The 21,025-nt window shown below is 39.7% G+C and overlaps 3 protein-coding genes across 5 annotated transcripts in view; 1 reads left to right on the top strand and 2 right to left on the bottom strand.

Moving 5' to 3' along the window:
- LOC135335894 (uncharacterized) overlaps positions 1–6,018 on the bottom strand; it is a 34,887-nt gene extending 28,869 nt beyond the window's left edge. Inside the window, exons 1-7 of one of the 3 annotated variants that reach the window (XM_064531565.1) lie at positions 5,768–6,018; positions 5,233–5,357; positions 4,746–5,050; positions 3,657–3,755; positions 1,223–1,471; positions 641–733; positions 363–470 (exon numbers count right to left, since the gene is read on the bottom strand). In XM_064531565.1, coding sequence (XP_064387635.1) covers positions 363–470; positions 641–733; positions 1,223–1,471; positions 3,657–3,755; positions 4,746–5,050; positions 5,233–5,237 — 859 coding nt within the window. In that variant the 5' untranslated portion in view covers positions 5,238–5,357; positions 5,768–6,018. The remainder of the gene's footprint in view (positions 1–362; positions 471–640; positions 734–1,222; positions 1,472–3,656; positions 3,756–4,745; positions 5,051–5,232; positions 5,358–5,767) is intronic. The other 2 variants (XM_064531563.1, XM_064531564.1) reach the window with 2 other exon arrangements.
- A 591-nt stretch (positions 6,019–6,609) lies between these two features.
- LOC135335935 (snRNA-activating protein complex subunit 4-like) lies at positions 6,610–17,481 on the top strand. Its single transcript, XM_064531655.1, has 13 exons — positions 6,610–6,743; positions 7,027–7,100; positions 7,511–7,609; positions 8,131–8,187; positions 8,676–8,745; positions 9,421–9,586; positions 9,813–9,888; positions 10,144–10,308; positions 12,424–12,562; positions 13,137–13,246; positions 13,620–13,806; positions 14,040–14,224; positions 14,698–17,481. Exons 1-13 carry the CDS (start codon positions 6,647–6,649, stop codon positions 15,562–15,564), a joined length of 2,292 nt encoding a protein of 763 aa, XP_064387725.1. The 5' UTR covers positions 6,610–6,646; the 3' UTR covers positions 15,565–17,481.
- A 556-nt stretch (positions 17,482–18,037) lies between these two features.
- On the bottom strand, positions 18,038–20,728 carry LOC135336016 (uncharacterized). The gene is made up of 5 exons (XM_064531781.1): positions 20,555–20,728; positions 19,930–20,109; positions 19,247–19,507; positions 18,519–19,071; positions 18,038–18,462 (listed from the first exon to the last, which is right to left on the bottom strand). Exons 2-5 carry the CDS (start codon positions 20,072–20,074, stop codon positions 18,195–18,197), a joined length of 1,227 nt encoding a protein of 408 aa, XP_064387851.1. The 5' UTR covers positions 20,075–20,109; positions 20,555–20,728; the 3' UTR covers positions 18,038–18,194.
- Between the last annotated feature and the right edge of the window lie 297 nt (positions 20,729–21,025).

The raw sequence follows: 21,025 nt of genomic DNA, 5'->3' as shown, positions 1-21,025 counted from the left end.
ATGACAGAAATTTATGTCATTTCTACATTAAATTTCAAATGATGCATTTTATTTGAGATGTTTTATGTTATTATAACGAATCTGTTTTTACTGTGTAGAACTGCCAAAATTCATCTGAGGGCTCTTGAGCCTTTTAGCGAATATTATACACACGCGATGTCCTCGTGGAACAGCTATAATTACTTTACGTTCTATTGCTAAACAGCACTCTATTGTAAGTGCCAAAAAATTTCTTGTTCTATTTGTGCGCCACTGGAAAATCATATTCATTCTTTGTTGCTTTGTAATTAGCTGATCTATAATAGTCTATGCATTATATATAAATGTAATGCACAAAAATAGAAGCAAATAATTATAGTCACCATTTGTAGTACAGCCAAGGGATTCGGTGATGAGGTACTTCATCACTTCTATGTGGCCATTAGCACAGGCCAGATAGAGTGCGGTGTCACCAGCCATGTTGACTGTACCTGCATGTACACACTATAATTATGAATATTAATTGTAAAGATATTCGTAACGATCAATTAAGATCGTTATTTGTAATAATTAATGTAGCGTTGGCTAAGAATAACGAAGACTATGTATACATGTACACTGGAAGAACTATAGACAGAAATTATAACGTGACTATTTTCACCTTCTTGATTGAGGCTCACAGTTTCCACAAGACGCTTGACCCAGTCCAGCCAGCCATAGAATGCACTCACTGACAGAGCACTCTCACCTTCCCCTGCAGTTGGCAATGTTAGCACAATTTAGACAGCGTATACAATTGTATAGCAAAAGAGACTTTATTCCTTTGTGATAAATCAGGAGTATATATATACAACATTGTTTCTAGTACTGGTACCGCATATAGTAATGGAGTCTCAGAAACAAATCAAGATTGTTTTAGATCATGTTTGCCATAAATACTGCAATCTGATTGGTTAGAGGAAATGTTCTATCCAATTTAGAAAATCATGTACTTCAATAGAAAATCACTTAGAAAATCATGTAGCAAAGATTAGATAAGAACATTCAAATCTGATTGGCTAAATACTCATGGTTGCTATGATCTAAAATGCTTAGACACTGTTTAGGACGTTTCCACATGATTTAGAAGTCCTCAGGGCTAGTAGAACCCTCACTGCGTTCGGGATACTACAACCAGCCCTTTGGGCCTCTAAATCATGTAGAAACTTCCTAAACAGTGTCTAACTATTATTTAGAAGCTGACCTTGCTGAGTGCACACACTCTCTGCCAACTCGTACTCTCCAATGCTCAATAGAGCTTCCACAATATCCTTCCAAAGCATGTCAATATTCTTGATTTTGGCTGCCTGGAGAGTTGCTGCTGTGGGATGTTGGCTCTTCTTTATAGCTTCCAGTTGATCCTTTCCCAAACCCAAGCGAATACCAAGTTGAAACCATTGGTTATATTCCAGCTGACTCAGCTGTTCCAGTGTTGGGTACGAAGACAGAGGATCTACATAATAGTTAGTTATAGTGAGATATATATATAGAAGCCAAATTAAAAGACTAAAAATGGGGGGGGGGGAGCATACTAATATTCCCTGAGGCATTGTCATATTGTCATAATTTATTGTCATAATTATTATTGTCCAGTCATGCATCTGATTGCATGGACATTGGTATTGTACTATAGCTGTGTATTAGTAAAACCAGTAGGTTTTACATAAGATTGGCAGTGGGTTTGCCTGTGTTTAGCAATATTTCAATTATAGTGACTCCTGTTCAAACTGTTCTATCTCTCCAGGGAAAGGCAGAACTGGCTGAACAGATAGTTTATTTAGCCTGTTCTCTCTTTGTATCTCTCATTTCATAATCCATGAACATTTTAATGACTGAATATTGTCATTTTAAAAATTGCACTATTTCGACGTTTCACCGCTCTTTGTCTGACTGAGTGAGTAAGTAAGTTTCTTGCCCAGCATTTGCTCCAAGTACAGCCATCTCCAGGACATTCTACACAGGGTTTCCAAACGACTACAACCTGGATTACAAAGCGCTTCTTCAGATTTGCGATTGCTTCCACGAGTCAGATGACCTCTCAGTCTCTATTTCTCTTACCTAGACAATTCTGCCATCTTTAGTGGCCAGTTGATAATAGATAGGTGTGGCTAAGAAACCGTGGGCCTAAAATCAGTGCAGTGCTTTCCCAGAGCCTCAGTGAGGTGTTGCTTTTCTTTGCACAGTTCAGCTCTAGCTCCCTTTCTCTGACAGGCATGCTATATGCACTGGCTAGATATCATGTTTTTAAAATGACTGTCATTTAATACTGATTCACAAATTCAACATAGATCTATCAATTTGAAGCAATAATAATTATTATAATTATACTCATTACTATAATCATTAGTCCAGAGATATTGTAGAAGAAAATTAGTCCTGTCTTCTCTTCTTGTATAAACTTCTGTGTACTGCCCTTGATGTTCCACTTATGCATATCATGTCATAGATCTATCAACTTGAAGCAATAATATACTCATTACTATAATCATTAGTCCAGAGATATTCGAGAAGAAAATATCTGATTAGTCCTGTCTTCTCTTCTTGAACTTCTGTACTGCCCTTGATGTTCCCCTTATGCATATCATGTCATGATATACTTCTGTACTGAAAAAGAAAGGGAATCCGACTAGAAAAACATTTGCAATGTGAAAAATTGCTAGGATTGGCCAGGGGAATGACAAAAAAGCGTGGAAACAAGAAATCAGACGAGAGCATAACTCCAATCCGTTACAACGTCATGAACATGTACAATACATACTATATAGACTGCATGCATGTGTTCCAGATCCATCTACCAGCTTCCATCCACCACATGCATCATTCCATGCAGGTCACCAGTGAGTACGATCCGTGCATGTTGGACTGTGTGTATACCTGTGCTAAACACTGCATGTATTTAGGAACATCAAATCATCATAATTATAATATGCCCGCACATTCCAAAATGTAAATATATATAGGGATTGGTCATCACTCCACCAGTAAAAATTGCGTGGTATATATATTGGCCGGGAAAACAAACTACCAGTACATGTGATTGACGTTGTAACGGATTGGAGTTATGCTCTCGTCTGATTTCTTGTTTCCACGCTTTTTTGTGGTTCCCCTGGCCAATCCTAGCAATTTTTCACATTGCAAATGTTTTTCTGGTCGGATATATAGCACTATTTGGAGGGTTATATACAAATGAACTTGATGTACGTACCATAATAATTATGAAGGATAGACAAAATGCAAATCATTAGCTGATTCCAAATACCCTCAGAGAAGCTGATTACTAACTAAAATTGAGCTTCCATGTACTTGCATTGAATACGTACAAAGTGCTTAATTTCTTTAATTTGTTTTTGGAAAGTTAGTACTTTATAGCAAAAATTTCCAGCTAGTAATGAACTTTGACATACTGAGAAGTGCATCACACGGAAACCACTGATCTATATAGCTGTACTGACCATGACAGTGCCTGTGGTGTAGGAAGGGGAGGGGAATATTTCTAGGCTATTAAGTAGAGATGATTTATCCAAGCTGCACTATATGTAGACAGCCGTACTTTTTTTTCATTCAAAAAACTAGAGCCCCCCCATTAGGATTTTGCTTCCTACGCCAGTGCAGTGTACATCAGCTGATGGCCAACTCACCTCTAAGTCCAGGCCGGAACCTCTCCACATGTTGAGCCAAGGCACGGTATCTCCCTCTGGCCATATCAGCAGCAGTCTCTCCACTACGGGTCTTAATATCTACATGGTTGGTTGGTGGAACTATAGATAGAGTAGAGAGGGATTGGAAACGGAAGTACCCTTGAAGTACCATCCGTGTATCTCCGCGGTTTTAATCGAGGCTTACTTTTTAACACGAGGGCTAAACATAAATAATTCATGAGAATTGTTTTGCTCTATGTAAGAAGTCCACGAGCAGTTCTGCTGCTAAACATCAACTTTCTCTAATACTTGAGGCCATTTGGGACACAGGACAGTGTTTAGTTACACAGTCTTAGCTATATCAAAGGTACTATAGGAACACAAGCATGAAAAAGCGCTCTGTGTACCTCTAGCTACTTCACGACAATCGAGATTATATTTTCTTCATTTCCAATTGATACCTACTATCAGGGGGCATGTGATTCATTAATGGGGTGGGGGTAGCTCTGAGATGTATGCTTTGGACACAATAAGTTTCCCGGGCTTTTGCGGGAGTTATGGGAGATACACGGATGGTCCCAGAGCCACTACGTAGACTTCATTGTAAAACATCACGTGAATCACTTTCGTTTCCAATCCCTCTCTACTCTATCTATGGTGGCAGGCATGAGCTGACAGCAGGCACGAAGTGCATGTACGAAGTGCCTCTTGTAGATAGAGTATTACGATGTCTATATGCATGTGATCAACAATGCATGCAGTATAGCTCATTTCTTCATTCCAGAATCACCAAATGCAATGCTTTGCCAACTGTTTCAGCTAATGTATAGAGTATTTTCAATCGAAAACCATACATGCATGGGCAAAGAAATAGCTAAAGATGCTATGTTTGTATACATGTAAGTATAGTGGCCACCACGCATGCATGCATATAAGAATATAATTATATTGACTACTCAAAGGTATCTTTAAACTGTGAAGCTTTACTCGCTATATACAATGGCGGCCATGCACTGTCACACACCTCCTGGACTAGGTCACAGATTAATTGACATAGCTGGACTATCATTATAGTATATAAAGGCTCACCTGTGGGACAGTGGTGCTGCAGTAACAGCTTAGCAGTGTCCTTACTGTTGTTAAAACATGCCCAGTGTAAAGGGGTCCAACCATCATTATCTTTAGCAGCTACAATCGCTCCAAACTTAATGAGTAGTTCTGCACTGCAAAGATGGCTGTGAGCACATGCCTCATGTAGTGGAGTACATCCATCCTTCAGTTTCGTGTAGTATTCACTGTTGTTGGGTGGAACTCCTCTCTGTAGCAGCTCAAGCACGTCTTGGTCACCACCATAACGACTAGCCCAGTAGAGTTGTCTAGCAAGGTTGTCGTCACTATGATGAGATAAATGAGTACAGCTAAAGTCACATGCAGTTTGGGTAACGCATGTGTGTGTATAATCATTTGGTAAATATACAATACACAATAGTCGTATACGCGTTAAATGTCTATAACCATGCCGACTGATTAATAGCTGGCATGAAAAAATGAAACAACAGTGGCGTCATGCACTAACCTCATTTCAGGCAGTGGCTTGCTTCCAATGTCTCTGTAACCTCACTAGCTCACTCACGGCTTGCATACGATCAATATCATCAGTAGCAGCCACAGCTTTAGTGATAGTAACAACACTCTCAACTTCTGCAATTAATACACAATAGATTCACTAAGTGTGTACGACTGACTACTTGTGTGTTGACTCAAGGGGGAAGATTGGTGAGCCATATCATACCAAGTGCCATGCAATGTTATGGCTCATAATAGGGACTGATCATATGCCTAAAATGGCTTAGACCTGCAGTATAATACAATATTCTTATAGTGTCACACGGAGATGGTTTTGAGCACGTGCCTGGTGTAACAAACAACAGGACTGCATGGTATGACAATAATTATTGATACAGTATAGACTGATTATTCGCACCCATGCACTTATCTATAACCCACCCAGATAATCAATGTTCCAGATAACGCAAAATTAATATTCAACTACGCATAAACAAACCCCATGCTTGTGATTATTATTTTAGTAGCAATCTAGTTTCTCTTACCGCAATTTTTCTTCTGTTTTGAATGGAGTAGTATATATAGCTTCTCACCAACTCAATCTATACACAACACTCAGACTGACATAAAGCTGAAACTCATCCAAACAATGGTCATCATTGGTCACTATACGCACTACCAAACATGGTCACATACATCAGTACACACCAGAAAACGATAATACCATAATTATTTACAATAGAGAACTACTACTACATAGACAATGAGGCATACATATCTGCCCAAAACCAGTTCACTCATTGTCACATAAACATTCAAATGGGATGTGTTACAAATACTATAGAACTCTCAATTTTCAGTGGAGGATTAACATCTGCTTATGGTTTACCGACATGACCTTGTGCAGACAATATAAGAAGTGGTCATTATCTAGGTAGGACAATGCAGGGAAACCTCCTGTGACCTCAATATTATTTTATCCAGATTACCAGGTTAACACATTAAGCTATACCTTTAACTTTACAAGGCTAACTTACGAAATGTTTTGAGGGGGGCCAACGATGCAATGCCACACATTTGGGAAGGTGCTGCATCCACTTTCATGAAGAGTGCAAGAGAATTCGGCTTATACAGTATATAATACGTACACTAATGTGAATCCTATACAGAATTTCTGATATATTTAAGCTAAGTATTCATGTACATTGTACAGTAAACTTGCAGTTTTTACACAACCATGGTGTTTTGACAAACGGCACCCTATGACAGTGCAATGCACTGCATATTAGACAAATCAAGTTTGGATGGGTAAAGATCATTAACAACCAGGATTAAATAATTTTGAATTATGAATGTGACAACCATTTTAAACAACCACGTGGCTGCTCTGGAATGTCTAGAAACCATATCTATACTAATTAAAAATGGCTGCTCTCTCAGAAGACAAAGATGAAGAGCTAACCAAAGATCTAGAATCAATAAACATAATCTTGCACGGAGGAAATTCAGCCGAGCTACTGTGTAAGATCCAAGTCTTGTAATTTTTAAAAATGTTGTATTGGAAAGTACATAGTTTTGTATACCACAAACAAGTGGATGTATCTGACAGTATAAAAGCATATTGAATTATTGATCCAGGTCGGCTATTAAGATGCATGCATCGATGGTAGGCATATATACACTCCAACGTTATTACTTACTATTCAGTTTAATACCATGTCTATATAAAAATTTGAGTAAACCCACATGCACCCCCCACACACACCCACCACCTACTCACACCCTCCCCCACCCACTCACAAAGCTACTGTTGAGAAGGCTGATGATCAAAGCACTGAGAAACTGAAACAGTGTCTACAGAAAAACTATGAAGCCCAGGTAATAATAATTATTGCACGTATAATTATTATGTGTACATGCAGTTGAGCCTCGATTATCCAAACACCTGCATGGAGTCCACCTCATCCGGATGGCTGAATATTCAGATACCAGACTCTCATTGAGCCACGCCCATTAATTTGAGAAGCCTCTGCATACAAAATCAGCAAACGATGTCCAGAGCTCTTACAAATGTAGTCTTAGACATAATTATTGCATCGAACAAGGTAGCAAGCTATACTGTTATAGGCTAAGCTGAAGCGGTTACAATAGCTGCATGCTTCTGCTGATCAGCAACATATTTAACCACGTGGACACTTGGTGTTATTGTATGGTGTTATTGTATATTGTATAATTATAAATGTTTGACCAGCATGCTTGTTCAAATAATAGTACCTATACTGCTACAGGCGGGACTACAGAAGCAGCTGGACAAACTGGAGGTTGCTATAGCATCCAACAAGCAGAAACTGGACACTGTCACTGCCCCAAGACGTACATGTAGGAAGGTGGGACACACTGACTGCACAAGTGTGATCTTATAGTGTGACATCCTATAGTGTACATGCATGTAATGCTAATTTGCAGGAATGTGGCTACATACATACATGTGGTAGATTCTGTGAATAAATTGTTTTTATTGCCTTTTATATAAACATGCGATAACCATAATTAAATTAGAGATGGATATAGTACCAACCAAACACTGCCAATCGACCAGTGTGGGCACATCTCCATTCTGTACTTCCCATGCATGTGTTAGAGACTATACCTAGTCGACTATAAAATGTGAACTCACCACAAGTTCCATAGCTATAGCATCTTATTTGCTCTTGGCTGCATACATGCATGCACTTTACAACACTTAAAACACCATCGTACTATAGATCATGTATGTAAGTGCTGATATAATTATCATAACATGTATACTATAATAATTAGACTGCACGTACTTCGATCACTTGTTAAGTTCTAATTCCCTCTGTGTGTGTGTGTGTGTGTGTGTGCATGGTGACCACAATTGTTGCAGAAGTTGTCAATGGCGACCTTTAGGAGGGGCAAGTACTTCAGGGACCATCTCGGCTTTGTGAGTGTGCATGTATTTACGATCAAAGTTACAATGTATATCTATGCATGGTTATAGTACTCGAGGGCTGAGGGACGCTATATAACACATTATGTATAAGTACGTGATCTTGATTGTTATTGGCTAACTATAATTATAGAGCAACATTACATCATTTGTATCCTCAAGCAACCTATATGTTCCTGTTAAGTGGGGTCTACATTATCACTCAGTATAGCTGCCCATAACTTCAGTTAGAATCGTTTGATAACAAAGATTATAATTAAGTGTTTGGTCTGTGGTCTGAAACAAAAAGAATAAAACTTTACTAATAATTATTGACATACTAGTATTCCGTTTATAAAAAAAACGTATATCAACTCTGGTAAGGCTTGTTTGTATATGTAACTTTAGTTCTGGGTGAATTAAGAGATTATTAGTCAAATACATTTGTGAATACACTGTAACCAAGTATTATCTTCTCTCCTCTCTTTGTCTCCTCCTCCTAGTCCCCGCCCATTTGCCACGAGGGTGCCGGGAGCTATGCTGAAATGGACAGAATACATACCGAGTCACCTTGTAAGTTTTTTACATCATTACAACATACATGTACCCTACAGCAGAATTCAAAGATGTGGCTATTCTCAATACTCAAATTAAAATTCAACACACAGTGACACATTAATTTATTTGCAGCTTTATTGTTGTGCAAAAGTACTAAACACCTATAGGCCTAAGAGGTGGTTATACCAACCATCGCAATTAACCACACCATACTTATTCAATTTAAGGCGACACTTTGAAATAATTACAAAGCGCCAATTACTCGCTTCTACCCACTGGTAAACACTCTTTTGATCTCTGCTGTGTGTATATAATTATACACATGACAAACCATAATATTTACAATTTCGACACTTTTTGTTACGTGTAGGTACATGTACATGTATATATCAAAGGATGGTCCTTAAAAAATGGAGCATGGGCTTTAGGCCGACCACAGTCATTTATCCTCTAGGGGTGTATATGAATGTACCCCTGGAGTATACGTGGCATTTGTACGTACAGTGTACCCTAGAGTTTTAATGAATATTCCTAGAGCACATCATGGTATATATAATAGTTGTACCATATGGATATCAAGGGTGTATTGGATTTGTATATCCGAGGGCAGTTGTATGTATTCCCCAAGGGCGCACGAATATACCCCCCCCCTCCTACACACAGCATACTTGTATTTCTCTCACACCCCAGGGACCCGTCAATCTGAGACTCGATTGGTGGAGGGTGTACGGTTCCAGCTGATAGAGGGACGCACTCGACCACTCCTGAGGCAACTGGAGACTCATGATGTGAGTGAGGATGACCCGAGTGAGGCGAGGCTGAAGGAATTAGTACTCGCTAAAGTAGAGGCAGTCAAGTGAGTAATGAGTCTACATTGTACCGTTGCTATGGTGGTATTGATTTAGTAATTATTCAGCTGCATGATTTAGTAGCTATCTTTGAGACCATGTAATTTTCATTCATAGCTCTCCGAATTACCTTTCCAATGGCCGGTATATGCTTAGATACATAATGTGAGTATGCATGATTGTAGCGTTGCATATACCCACCACATATCATAACTCCTCCCCCTTCCCCCTCAGGGCACTGAGTGATGAAGAGCTGTACAGTGACAATACTGTGGAGGAGGTCAACTGGAGTTCCCTCTCCTACGAAATGGTGGGTGTGTCGATTGATTTTTCTTGATGATTTTGTTAAAGTGGTGATGTTTTTCAATCACAAAATTGTGTTTTTATAGCAGTAAACTATATAATTTTCAAGTACTAAAAATTGATCGGTATACTATAGACAACAATAATCATGACTATATTATAGTCATGAGTACATGTATACCGATCACTTGAAAATACTACAACTTAATTTGTCTATAACTGATGAGCATAATCGTAATTTCATTTCTCCCTCCTATTTTAGTTCGGGCACAAACGTTCAGGGAATGATTGCCGCATCCATTGGACCAATCACAGTTGTCCGTCGATCAACAAGAAGGTGTGGTCACCTCAAGAGAACAAAAATCTCAGCAAAATTGCTCGTAAACACCAAGAGAGAGATTGGGCCGAGATAGCCCGGGAGCTAGGCGTGAGTAGGAGATTACGTACTATTCTGCAATACTAATTATTATCATAGATATAAGAAGGGAGAGGGATGGGAAACGGAGCACGTGCGCACAATCACTTCTGTGTAATGCCAAAAGTTGATCCGCGTTTCGCCTCTAGACACCCCGCCAACCCAGCGGGAAATGTTATTACTATCATTCACAGCTCCCCACTGGGACTCTTAGTCCTGTACTGAGCATCCACGCCTACTGTGCATCATATAGAAGCGTTGTGTATCTCACCAAGAGCTTAAAAACTTTCAAAGGCAGTTTTTTGAGTGTTGTATTATCGTTTCGGCTCTGTCTAGTGGCTTTGTGTACCTTCTAACAAGAGAGGCTGTGACTACAGCCCAAAATATTAATGATTCCCTCTTTCTTAAGTAGCTGGGCATTGTATGCAAGTAAAATCAAAGCCACTTGGCTTTAGGTTGGTAAGTAATGTTCATTTTTGTCTTAGTAAGCTGGTTTTTAAAAGCAGACTTTTTGTGTACCCATTTAGAAAGTTACATCAATGATTGAATGTAGGTAAATGTCTCTTTGTATTCATTGATAGTTGGTTCATCGTATCAGCACAGTAATTTACGACAGAACTTTGCTACATTTCCATAATTCTCTATCATATGTCTGTGACTGTACTGGAATGCTCAACGGTACTGACAGAGCTCCTCTCAAGAATTTGCCTGTCCAAGCTGCTTTTTACTGCTTGGAGGGGTCTCACTAACTATTGCTGCTACCTTGTTGTGACTGTTCCACTATAGCCATTGCTAATACATGGAGCTCAGTAGCTAGTTTATAGCCTAGTACTAGCTAAAAGCATGGGCTGGAGGAAATAAAGAAGAAAACATTGACCGAAACGCGGATCGTCAATGCTATTTACGTAGCGTTTCCCATCCCTCTCCCTTCTTATATCTATGTTATAATTATGCATGCATGCATGGTCCAGTGCTCTTTTTCGAAAATGACCCGATCCAAGTTTGGGATTTGAGCATACCATCCGATGGGCTCCTTCTAAGCTTTCATAAAGTAAATGTTAGACCATACATGTATTAAAACCTGTAGTGACGGACAGTCTACACTAAGACTACAAATTTGGCTTCAAATGATGTAATCGTGGTTTTGCATCATAGTGAGTAAATTTCCTGTTTGTGGCTTGCAAATACTACAGTAATTCTCCGTAAATTTAATTATGGCTTCTGTTATGTCATTGTTTACTATCAGAATTGGATAAAAAAACAACTTTTTCAGTTTTTCCAGCATCAATACCCAGGTCCTGAAGTGCAAGCCAGGTTCCAGAGTCACAGTACTAGTAGATATAGTATTCATGAACTGGCCACAGGAAAATTAGGATCCAGAACTGGGGAGTACTAATTTGCCCAGAAATCAAAGTCAGTCCAAACAGGATATATCCAATAAACTGGCCAATGTTAGAACACAAGACCTGCTATAAAAAAATATTGGCAAAGCAGATGCTGTTTATTTCTTTGCAAAGACTAACTTCTAGCATTATATTAGCTATCTAGGCAGTTTCAAGAAACTCTGGACACTCAAGTGGCAAGTAGGCAAGAGCTAAACTTACTCATTTTTGTCAATGTTTACTTTGTTGTATCTTGGTCAAACCTGGGTCATTAGTGTTCTTATTTGGTCTACTTGTAGTTACCAGTGTTGTCTATAGTCTAGCTCATCTGTATCTCTCCAGCACCCCCATTACTAATTTGCCCGGAAATCAAAGTCACAGAAAATATAAATATCACCAGTTTTCTTTCATACAATGCAGCAATTCAGTACTTTTTTACCACTTAATTTTTATATCATTCAGTAGCTTATTTATTCAGCATTATTTGTATATCATTTAATAGTGATAGGCACCTACTGGTGAAAAGTTATCCTTGACAAAAACAGTGTTACTGTTTTTGATACTACCGCGAACTATGAATATCATTATCTCCCATAAGGGCCCATATAAATTGGCAAATGAACTGTATAATACACACTTCCGGGAGTCTTAGTGTAGACTGCGGAGCCTAACTATAATTATAGTCACTTCCAAAATGGAGGGACCTATATGTATACCTGTATTATCCACCTAGCTCCCACTGTAGACTGGTCGCACAGCGTTTGCTTGTCTGGGGCAGTACCAGACTGTTCAAAATCTTGGGAAGGGTGGTGGGCGATGGAGTAAAGACGAGGACAAGAAAATCAAGAGTGCAGTAAAACTGTACGGACAAAACTGGGTCAAAGGTCAGAGAAGGAGGGTTGACGAACTTTGAGCATGTGGATACAATTAATGCTATATAAGAATAAGACATTAATGCTGATCAATTTGTAATTTCTCAGTCCCTCACGCATCAAGTATCATGTGACTCCAATCCAAAGTCGATATAAAAGAGAGAGAGAGTATCATATAGCGGGTAATTTTTGTGGGGTAAAAAATTCTCGTTCCACTCGAAAACGATGGTTTTTGTGAGTAAAAATGTCATTGCCTGCACTGCATTCATACGTTCCGGTAAGCCACGCCTACGTTAAAATGTCGTGGAGGTCAGCTTGCCCACGAAAATAACGAATATTTTACTCCACGAAAATTACCTGCTATATGGTATCAAACAAAGCATTAAACAAACATTACCTTGCGTCGATCAATCGTAAAGTAACTTTGTGCACTTACAGTGTAGGGTACCCGTTTATGACGCATAGGGTTGGAGGATTTTTTCCCCATGAAAATGATCTGCTATACGGTATACATGATACAGCAATACATTGGAGATCTGTTATGATGTAACCATATATAATGATGTCTACACACACACACACTCAGTGGCTCATTATGTTGGTGGCGGCCGCTCATCTAATAACTGCTATTACCGCTGGACCATGTCCCTCTGCCCTGACATCAAGAAAGGAAAGTGGTCAAAAGCAGAAGATGTGGTAAGCAATTAACTCAGTAGCTCATAATGTACCCAGAGTCCCTGAACCTTTGATAAACAGAGTGGAGTGCATACAGTTAAGAATAATTATTGTAACAGCCATAAATGCTTTAATAATTATAATTATTGCTTTTAATAATTGTAATTATGTTCATTATTGGACTAAAATTAACTGAAACCGAGACAGCTTCTTATAAGCTTTCAAAGAACCACAAAAATCATTGCAATTGGGTCACCAGAACTAAAGTAATGCCCTTTCACAATGTATAGACAAGTATACATGCATGTACATGTGCAATGTCATGTATAGCTCTAAAAATGCATGACTGTACTAATTAATTGGTTGATCATTTCCCATTTCTTCGCACTCACAGAAACTAATTGAAGGCGTGGGTGTTTACGGGAAGAAGGCGTGGTCGAAAGTGTGTCAGTTTGTGCCCGGGCGTTCCCAAAGCCAGTGTCGTGAGCGCTACCTGAACGTGTTGAACTCTGACCTCAAGAAGGGTCCGTTCAGTAAGGACGAGGATCGGGTATTGCTGGAGGCGTGTCAGCCGTACGAAGGTGAGTCATGTGATAGCATACTTGACATGCATAGATGCATAGTCTTGTTGACACCTGTGCGCCTAAAATATAAATATTTGCTACGTGTTGCATTCTTTAAGGTTTAGTTTTAGCTTTAACTCACTCAACAACATCTTAAATGCTGATTTAGCAAAAATTATTACTAGGAGCACGGTTGTCAGACCTCCACCCCCCTCCCCCCACACACACACACCACACACACACACACAAAGGAAGCAACGCGTGTATTCCGTGGTCTAAGATAGCCAAGAGTTCTCTCCCACAGCGAACGGACGCCATGTGCAGTATGCGTTGGAAACAGCTGAAATCAGACGACGAAGTGTTTCAACAATTCACCAATCAGGCTCTCAAACGATACTCTCACCCGATCAAGAACGTGACCACCCTCCCTGATACTGTGAGTAGGAGAGGGGATCGAGTGTGAAAACACTATTCATCGTTCTAAAATCAGGCCTGTTCAAAGTTAAATTTGATTTTCTGTAGATTGTCCCTAATACGAGTTCCAAACTTCCAATTTTCATTTATGAATATATTGTTTATAACATATATTGTTTATAAACAATAATTATTTATTTATTTTGAGCTGAAAAAAGCCGGCGTTTTTTCTAAATTAGTACTATTATTACTTAATTGTTGAAACGTCCATTTCACTAAACGATGCATTTAGTAGCTGTTTGGTGTGCTTAGATCAGTGCATTTGCACATAATATTATTATGTATACTATACGTACAAAACATACACATGTAGACTTTTTTGGTCCATTTTCAATTGAGTTGCCTATTTCCTTGTATATTTCACGGACATCTTTCTCTCCTACACACACCCACACACACACACCCACACACCATACCACACCCACACACACACAGACTGATCTCCCTGAGGTTGTGAAAGAGAAAGTCAAGAAGTTTAAATATCGCTACACTACACGAGACAAACGTAAATCCTCCATCATCAATTCCGACTCTTATCCAAGTCCTGACAGGATTATCTCCTGGGACAATTCTGATCTCTATGTTCCACCATCGTATAATTTTCGACGATATTCGGCCTCTCTTAAGAACGGATCATCAACAATGTTTAGCTCTCAACCGCTACACAATTCTCGTAACGAGGAAGGACAATCGTCGACCAGTCGTCCAAACAACGACCAAGCGATAGATACAACTGTACAGAATATTCTCTCTAATATAAGAGGGGGCACAACGTCGGCTAATGTTGGTGCCCCCCTGAACGGAGGGGAACAATCGGGATCGCAATCTACTCCTGAATCAATAATTGATCTCACTCAAGATGATGATGATGATAATACAAGCTCTAATGTTACAGCCGGGAACCACACTGTTGCTATGGGAACGATCGACGCCATGGATATGAATGTTGTAGTCAACATTGTTAAGCCTCAGCATGGTCCAGCGTCTGGTGATCACTCCCCCATGACCTTTGACCCCGTCCTCAAGCCACTACCGAGATCCTTTCATATACCCTCAGCTGAAGTGGCCACTCGGACAGAAACTAGATCCATTCCTCATAATGTGGAATCACACGTGAACACTGAACAATATACCAGAAACTCTGATACGACACCATTGATGATAAATGATACCGTGTCATGTGACTTGCGCAATGGGTCTAATCCAAGAACCCTACATACATTGGCATTCGGGATGGGAACGGAAAGATTGTATGTTTACCAAGTATTGGGGGGACGAAATCAGATTCTACGAACACTATGAAAGGAGAAGAGAATTTCCCTGTGGGACTACGTTTCGTATTGCGTCCAATCATTTCAGAATCACACGAAACAACAGCTGCTGGCAATACTGAATCTGGATCCGTTCCTAATAATGTGGAATCAAACAGGAACACGACACCGTTGGATACCGTGTCACGTGACTTGCATAATGCCCACACCCCCAGAAGAGAAGGGAATTTCCCTGTGGGACCACGTTTTGTATTGCGTCCAATCATTTCAAAATCACACGAAACAACAGCTGCTGGCAATACTGAATCTGGATCCGTTCCTAATAATGTGGAATCAAACAGGAACACGACACCGTTGGATACCGTGTCACGTGACTTGCATAATGCCCACACCCCCAGAAGAGAAGGGAATTTCCCTGTGGGACCACGTTTTGTAGTGCGTCCGCTAATTTCAGAGCAATCACTCGAAACAACAGCTGCTAGCAATGCTGGTGACGGTGGAACTGAAGAATCAAATATTAAATACAATAATAGTTTGGACGACGACGAGTTACCAGATCAAAAGAAACTAAATGCTGTAACCATGGTTACTACTACAAGTTCTTCTATTTTCAGCGTGAATGAACCATTGGCTGATACTAATATATCGTCTAGTGGTGCAACAGATTCTATTGTATCTAACATTCCTATTATTTCCAACTCTGCTGGTAGGGGTAACTTTACGGAAATTGAACGAGTTTTGGCAGCTGAATTTCTTCGATTCACTCGAACGGAAACGGACGAGAGATTGAAATTGGAAGAATTCGTCTTTGAAATGGCCGGATTTGATCTCCCCGTTCAAATAGCAACTGAGAAAGACGTTTTAATGGAAGCAGATGCTTACGTGATTGTGTACGAGCCTAACCACATGTGCTATCAGTAAATTCCCGCGTCCTTATCGCCGGAGAAATACTGGACCGATTATCACTCCTCTGAATAACGATGACCTCATCTCACGTCATTTTGCACTGTCTCAGGTTCCCATACCTCCTGTGAAGAAAAGTGCGAACATCATCAATTCAGCTATCGTGGATGACCACCATTTCCGGCTACAAGTGTACGCTACCTATGACATACTTATCTACGATACTTATTGTCCTACACAGAAATATCAAACACCTGAAAAACCACAGAAACGGCCAACAGCTACTGGTCAAAGTACTACTGGTGGTGGTCGAAAACGAAAAAATGCCGAGAAACCAAAAAGTCCACAATCCAAGAGAGCAAAACGAACGTACGTATGAAAGAAAGGTGTGGCCTCTAAAACAGTAGAAGAAGTTGCCCAAAGCATTGACAGTTCGATGGTCGACGCTGCTACAAGAGCGCCAGCTAAGAGTCGACAAAGGACACGCAAACTGGCTCCCAAAAGAGGTGCTTCAAAGACTGCTACAGAATGTGGACTTATTGACCCACCCTCTCTTGAGCAATTTTCAAATGCTCTGTTCAGAAAAACTGTTCAGAAGAAGCCTGTTCTGAAGAAGCTCTCATTCAGAAAACGCAAGCGTCCTCCTGATAATTCAAACACGAGTGAACAAAGTGCTGCTCATCCATCCACTAGCAAAGCAATGGATTTCACCACCATACCCTCCGATGCTGGAACCACACCCTCTGATATTAAACGTAGGGAACACTCTAACAGAAAGCAAAAGCCTTCTGAATCAGTGGAAGATGGTAATGAGACAGCCACCATTGACGTTGGTGTGTCTCCATCAGAAACTGTCAAAAGGAGAAAATCTGTGAAATTTTTTTGGCTCGGCGCTTCCATGGCGGAGAAAGACGCTAGTATTAAATGACGATAAATGACGATTTTGTTGTTGATTGATTATTTACCTATTTTTTTCAGTATACGTACATATACGTTGTGCATTTGCATGGTTGGTGCTTTGAAAAAATCAGTGATATTCATTACATGTGTCTGTCAGCTATAGTTACTTTTTGGGAACTAGATAATATTATAGGCATTAATAATAACTTAAGAATTGCCTTTGATACTATAATTGAACAGGAAATACCTCAAAAGTGGAAAGGTCCTCGTTTGAACAGGCGCTCCCGTATGCATGCATGCAGGCTCGGCAACAGCAATATAAGCAATATACAACGTATACATGTACGTGTAATTTTTTGGGGTAAAAAATTCGTGGGCTGACCTCAATGACAATTTTACCCACAAAAACCTATAGGCATTGGTTTACCGGAACGCATAACTATATAATTATTATAATTAATGCATGCATGCAGTGCACGTATAATTATAGACAATAAATGTTTCCTCATGAAAATCACTGCTGTTCCATGCAGTGCAACGAGAATTTTTTGCCCACGAAAATTTCACTAAAAAAGTAGTTTAATATGTACGTGCACACCACTACTTGATCATTATTTTGCTATAATTATATAATACATGCCCCATAACTACAAGTATGTACGTAACACTGTCTCCTGTACAAAATAATTACTATTAGTGCCATGTTAATTAATGTATAGAAAAACTACAAAACATATAATTATTGTGAGGAGGAACATTGAAGGTCATTATACTATACCACTAGCGCTTACAGTTTTGATACTCTGTATAATTCTGTTTAGCTATAGCTATAAGACTATACAATCTAACTTTAACTTGTCAACGTGCGTACGTGGGGACTGTCACAGGCCCATAAGCATCACAGGGTGTTAATTCAAATTTCATCTCGGAAGCATTGTCCCCTGCTGTAGAGGGTTGAGGGTTTCCAGGCCCGTAAGCATCACAGGATGTCAGTTCAAACTTCACCTCTGAAGCACCATCCCCTGCTATAGAGGGTTGAGGGTTTCCAGTCAAGTTTGCCTCTTGAAATGCGCTGATGTAATCATAGTCATGGTGAGGAAGCTCATCCAGAACAATTTCAGGCCTCCTGCATGCATGCATAATATAGATGTATGACATCATAATATGGACTGATGAACTCACACGTTGATACCCAAGGTTTTTGATTTGTATCTCCGATATCTCAGAGAAACCAGCAAAATGACGACCACCAATAGAGCAACTATAAGAGCCAATGATCCAATCACACTGCCAATCACAGCACCTACACTCAGTAGTGGAGTATTATCTGTGTTTACTGTTATTATCAACGTGCGATTAGTGAGATCCTCAGGGCATTCGGGACTATTAGGATTGGCAATAATCACTGGACAAGTGCTGTTGATGCGAAGTCCTGCACTCTGCACAATAATACTGGGAGTCTCTTTGCTCCATCGATCAATAAAAGAGCCTATTATGAGAGCCGAGATTGTTCGACTACTGCTCAGAACTGCTCTGTATGTCACATGATTTGGAGAGTTCTCAAAGCAGCGGATAAATGGTCTTGAGATAAGAGAGGTGTTGAAACCGCATTGACAAAGTTCATCGACACCGTGGGAAAATTCATTAGTGATGTCGCTGGTTTTAACAGCTGTTTCTGACTGAGTGTATGCTCCGCAATTAGAACTGATAATGAGTCGCAGCTGGATGTGAAGACCTACAATAAATATAAGGAAGTCATAATTGCTCTTTGACAGTCACACTCACAAATTAAGATCTATAGTTATCCGAATAACTATATTCACAGTGATAGTTTTAAATGGCATTATTAAACGATCAAAGCTGGAACTAGCTTATTATAATTAGTATACTGACTCTTAAAAATTGCTTACTCTTGAAATTAATGTCATAGCTTGAGTTAACAGTAAGTTGGTGCTCATCAGAGCTCACAGTGACCTCACATCTATACAGTCCAGCGTCTGACAGGAACAATGTGTCAAAGGTGAGAAGACCAGAAGTAGTAGTAAGTGGCAATTGTCCTCTGAACCAGTAGTAGGAAATGGTGAGCTGAAGTGAGTCAGTCTCAGTCACAGTGCATAATAAGGAGAAGCTCTGTCCAACCATTGGAGCACCATTTGGAGTTATCGCTGCAGCTATAGGAGAACATTGATGTGTTATAAATTATACCTCTACAAAATTATTCAACTTAGGCCACTCCAAGTACTGTTACTCTGGTTTCTGGTCCACCATGCGGGCAGGAGGTATTTGTCATTATTCATTATTTGTTTGTTTCACCTTATGAATATCACATTAGCACATTATGTTGTGCTGCAGTGCACGCATGCATAGGATGTAGAAATCCAAGAATAAAATAATGTGATGCGGGTGGGTGGACCAGAAACCAGAGTATCACTTGGAGTGCCCTTATACAAACAAATTGTGCTAGCAGAGCCAGTGTATATACGGTTAATTTTTTAATTTCTCTTTTAATATACGGTTACATGTGTATGGAATTAATGGTGTGTGCACACCAGTAGTGCAGTTGTTGACATTGACACAGTATTGTACACCTTACCATCTTGTAAGCATAAAGGGCTAGCTTCCTCCCACACTCCCTCCTCACAGATTCTTAGGTGACTTCCAAGAAGTGTGAACCCATCATTACAAGTGTATATGGCAACAGTATTATGAAGTCCTTGGGAAGTATTGTAGGTGATCATTCCGTTGAATAACGGTGGAAGATTGTCACATGGACCTGTATAAGAGTTGAACAACATGCAATTTAAATTACTAACACCAATGACCTATACATTATATAATTGTATTTTGACCCCTAAAATCAAAGGAAACAGCCAGTGTGCCAATACTTACTGGACCTGTCAATAATTATAGTTGTCAAAACAATTATGATACAAAATTTAATGTATCAGACATGCAATTATTTTGATAAACACCAACACCTATACATAATAAGTGTTAGTTAATGTACAGTGTATAGAGGGGTTTATGACAGTAAACCTCCCGACTACGAGGTGCCAATTTATGACAGTTAAACCCCACTAGACTACATGGCAAAAGTGTAGTAGGTGGGAAATATAAAAACGGCAATTATTTCACTCGCATTAAACGTGATTAAACGTTAATAGATGAAATTCAAACAAATATTTAATTTCTCAGAACCTAAAGTTAATCTTACGCACCGAGGCACACAGGAATCAGACCAGACCATCTCCCTCCGGCTAAACACGTTCGAATCTCAGATCCGAGCAGAATGAAACCGTCATTACAGCTATGAGTAGCCACTGTTCCCTCATCAAAAGGAGCAATTGTATCATATGTAATAGCTCCGTTTGGAATGGGGACCAGTGCTGGACATTCCACCGCTGTAAAGGATATGTATATTATACTCAACAAATTGTCACGAGCTGATAACACATGAATTTGAGAATAACAGCTTAATGCATGTATTTAGCCAGGCCAAGCTTGCATATGATGTTGTATGTTATCATTTGCATGCTTTGCATTGTATGCGCAGGGGCGTAGCTACCATTGTTTCCTGGTTGCCCAGAAACCCCCCCAGGAGCTGCTGAGAAAATTGGGCAGGGCTCCCCAATAATTGAAATCAAGCAGCCCTGCCCATCTTTTCATGCACGTGGCTGCAAATCATGTAG

This window comes from Halichondria panicea, chromosome 5 (genome assembly GCF_963675165.1).
Source record: "Halichondria panicea chromosome 5, odHalPani1.1, whole genome shotgun sequence".
NCBI lineage: Eukaryota > Metazoa > Porifera > Demospongiae > Suberitida > Halichondriidae > Halichondria > Halichondria panicea.
This window is presented reverse-complemented; position numbering and strand designations above follow the sequence as displayed.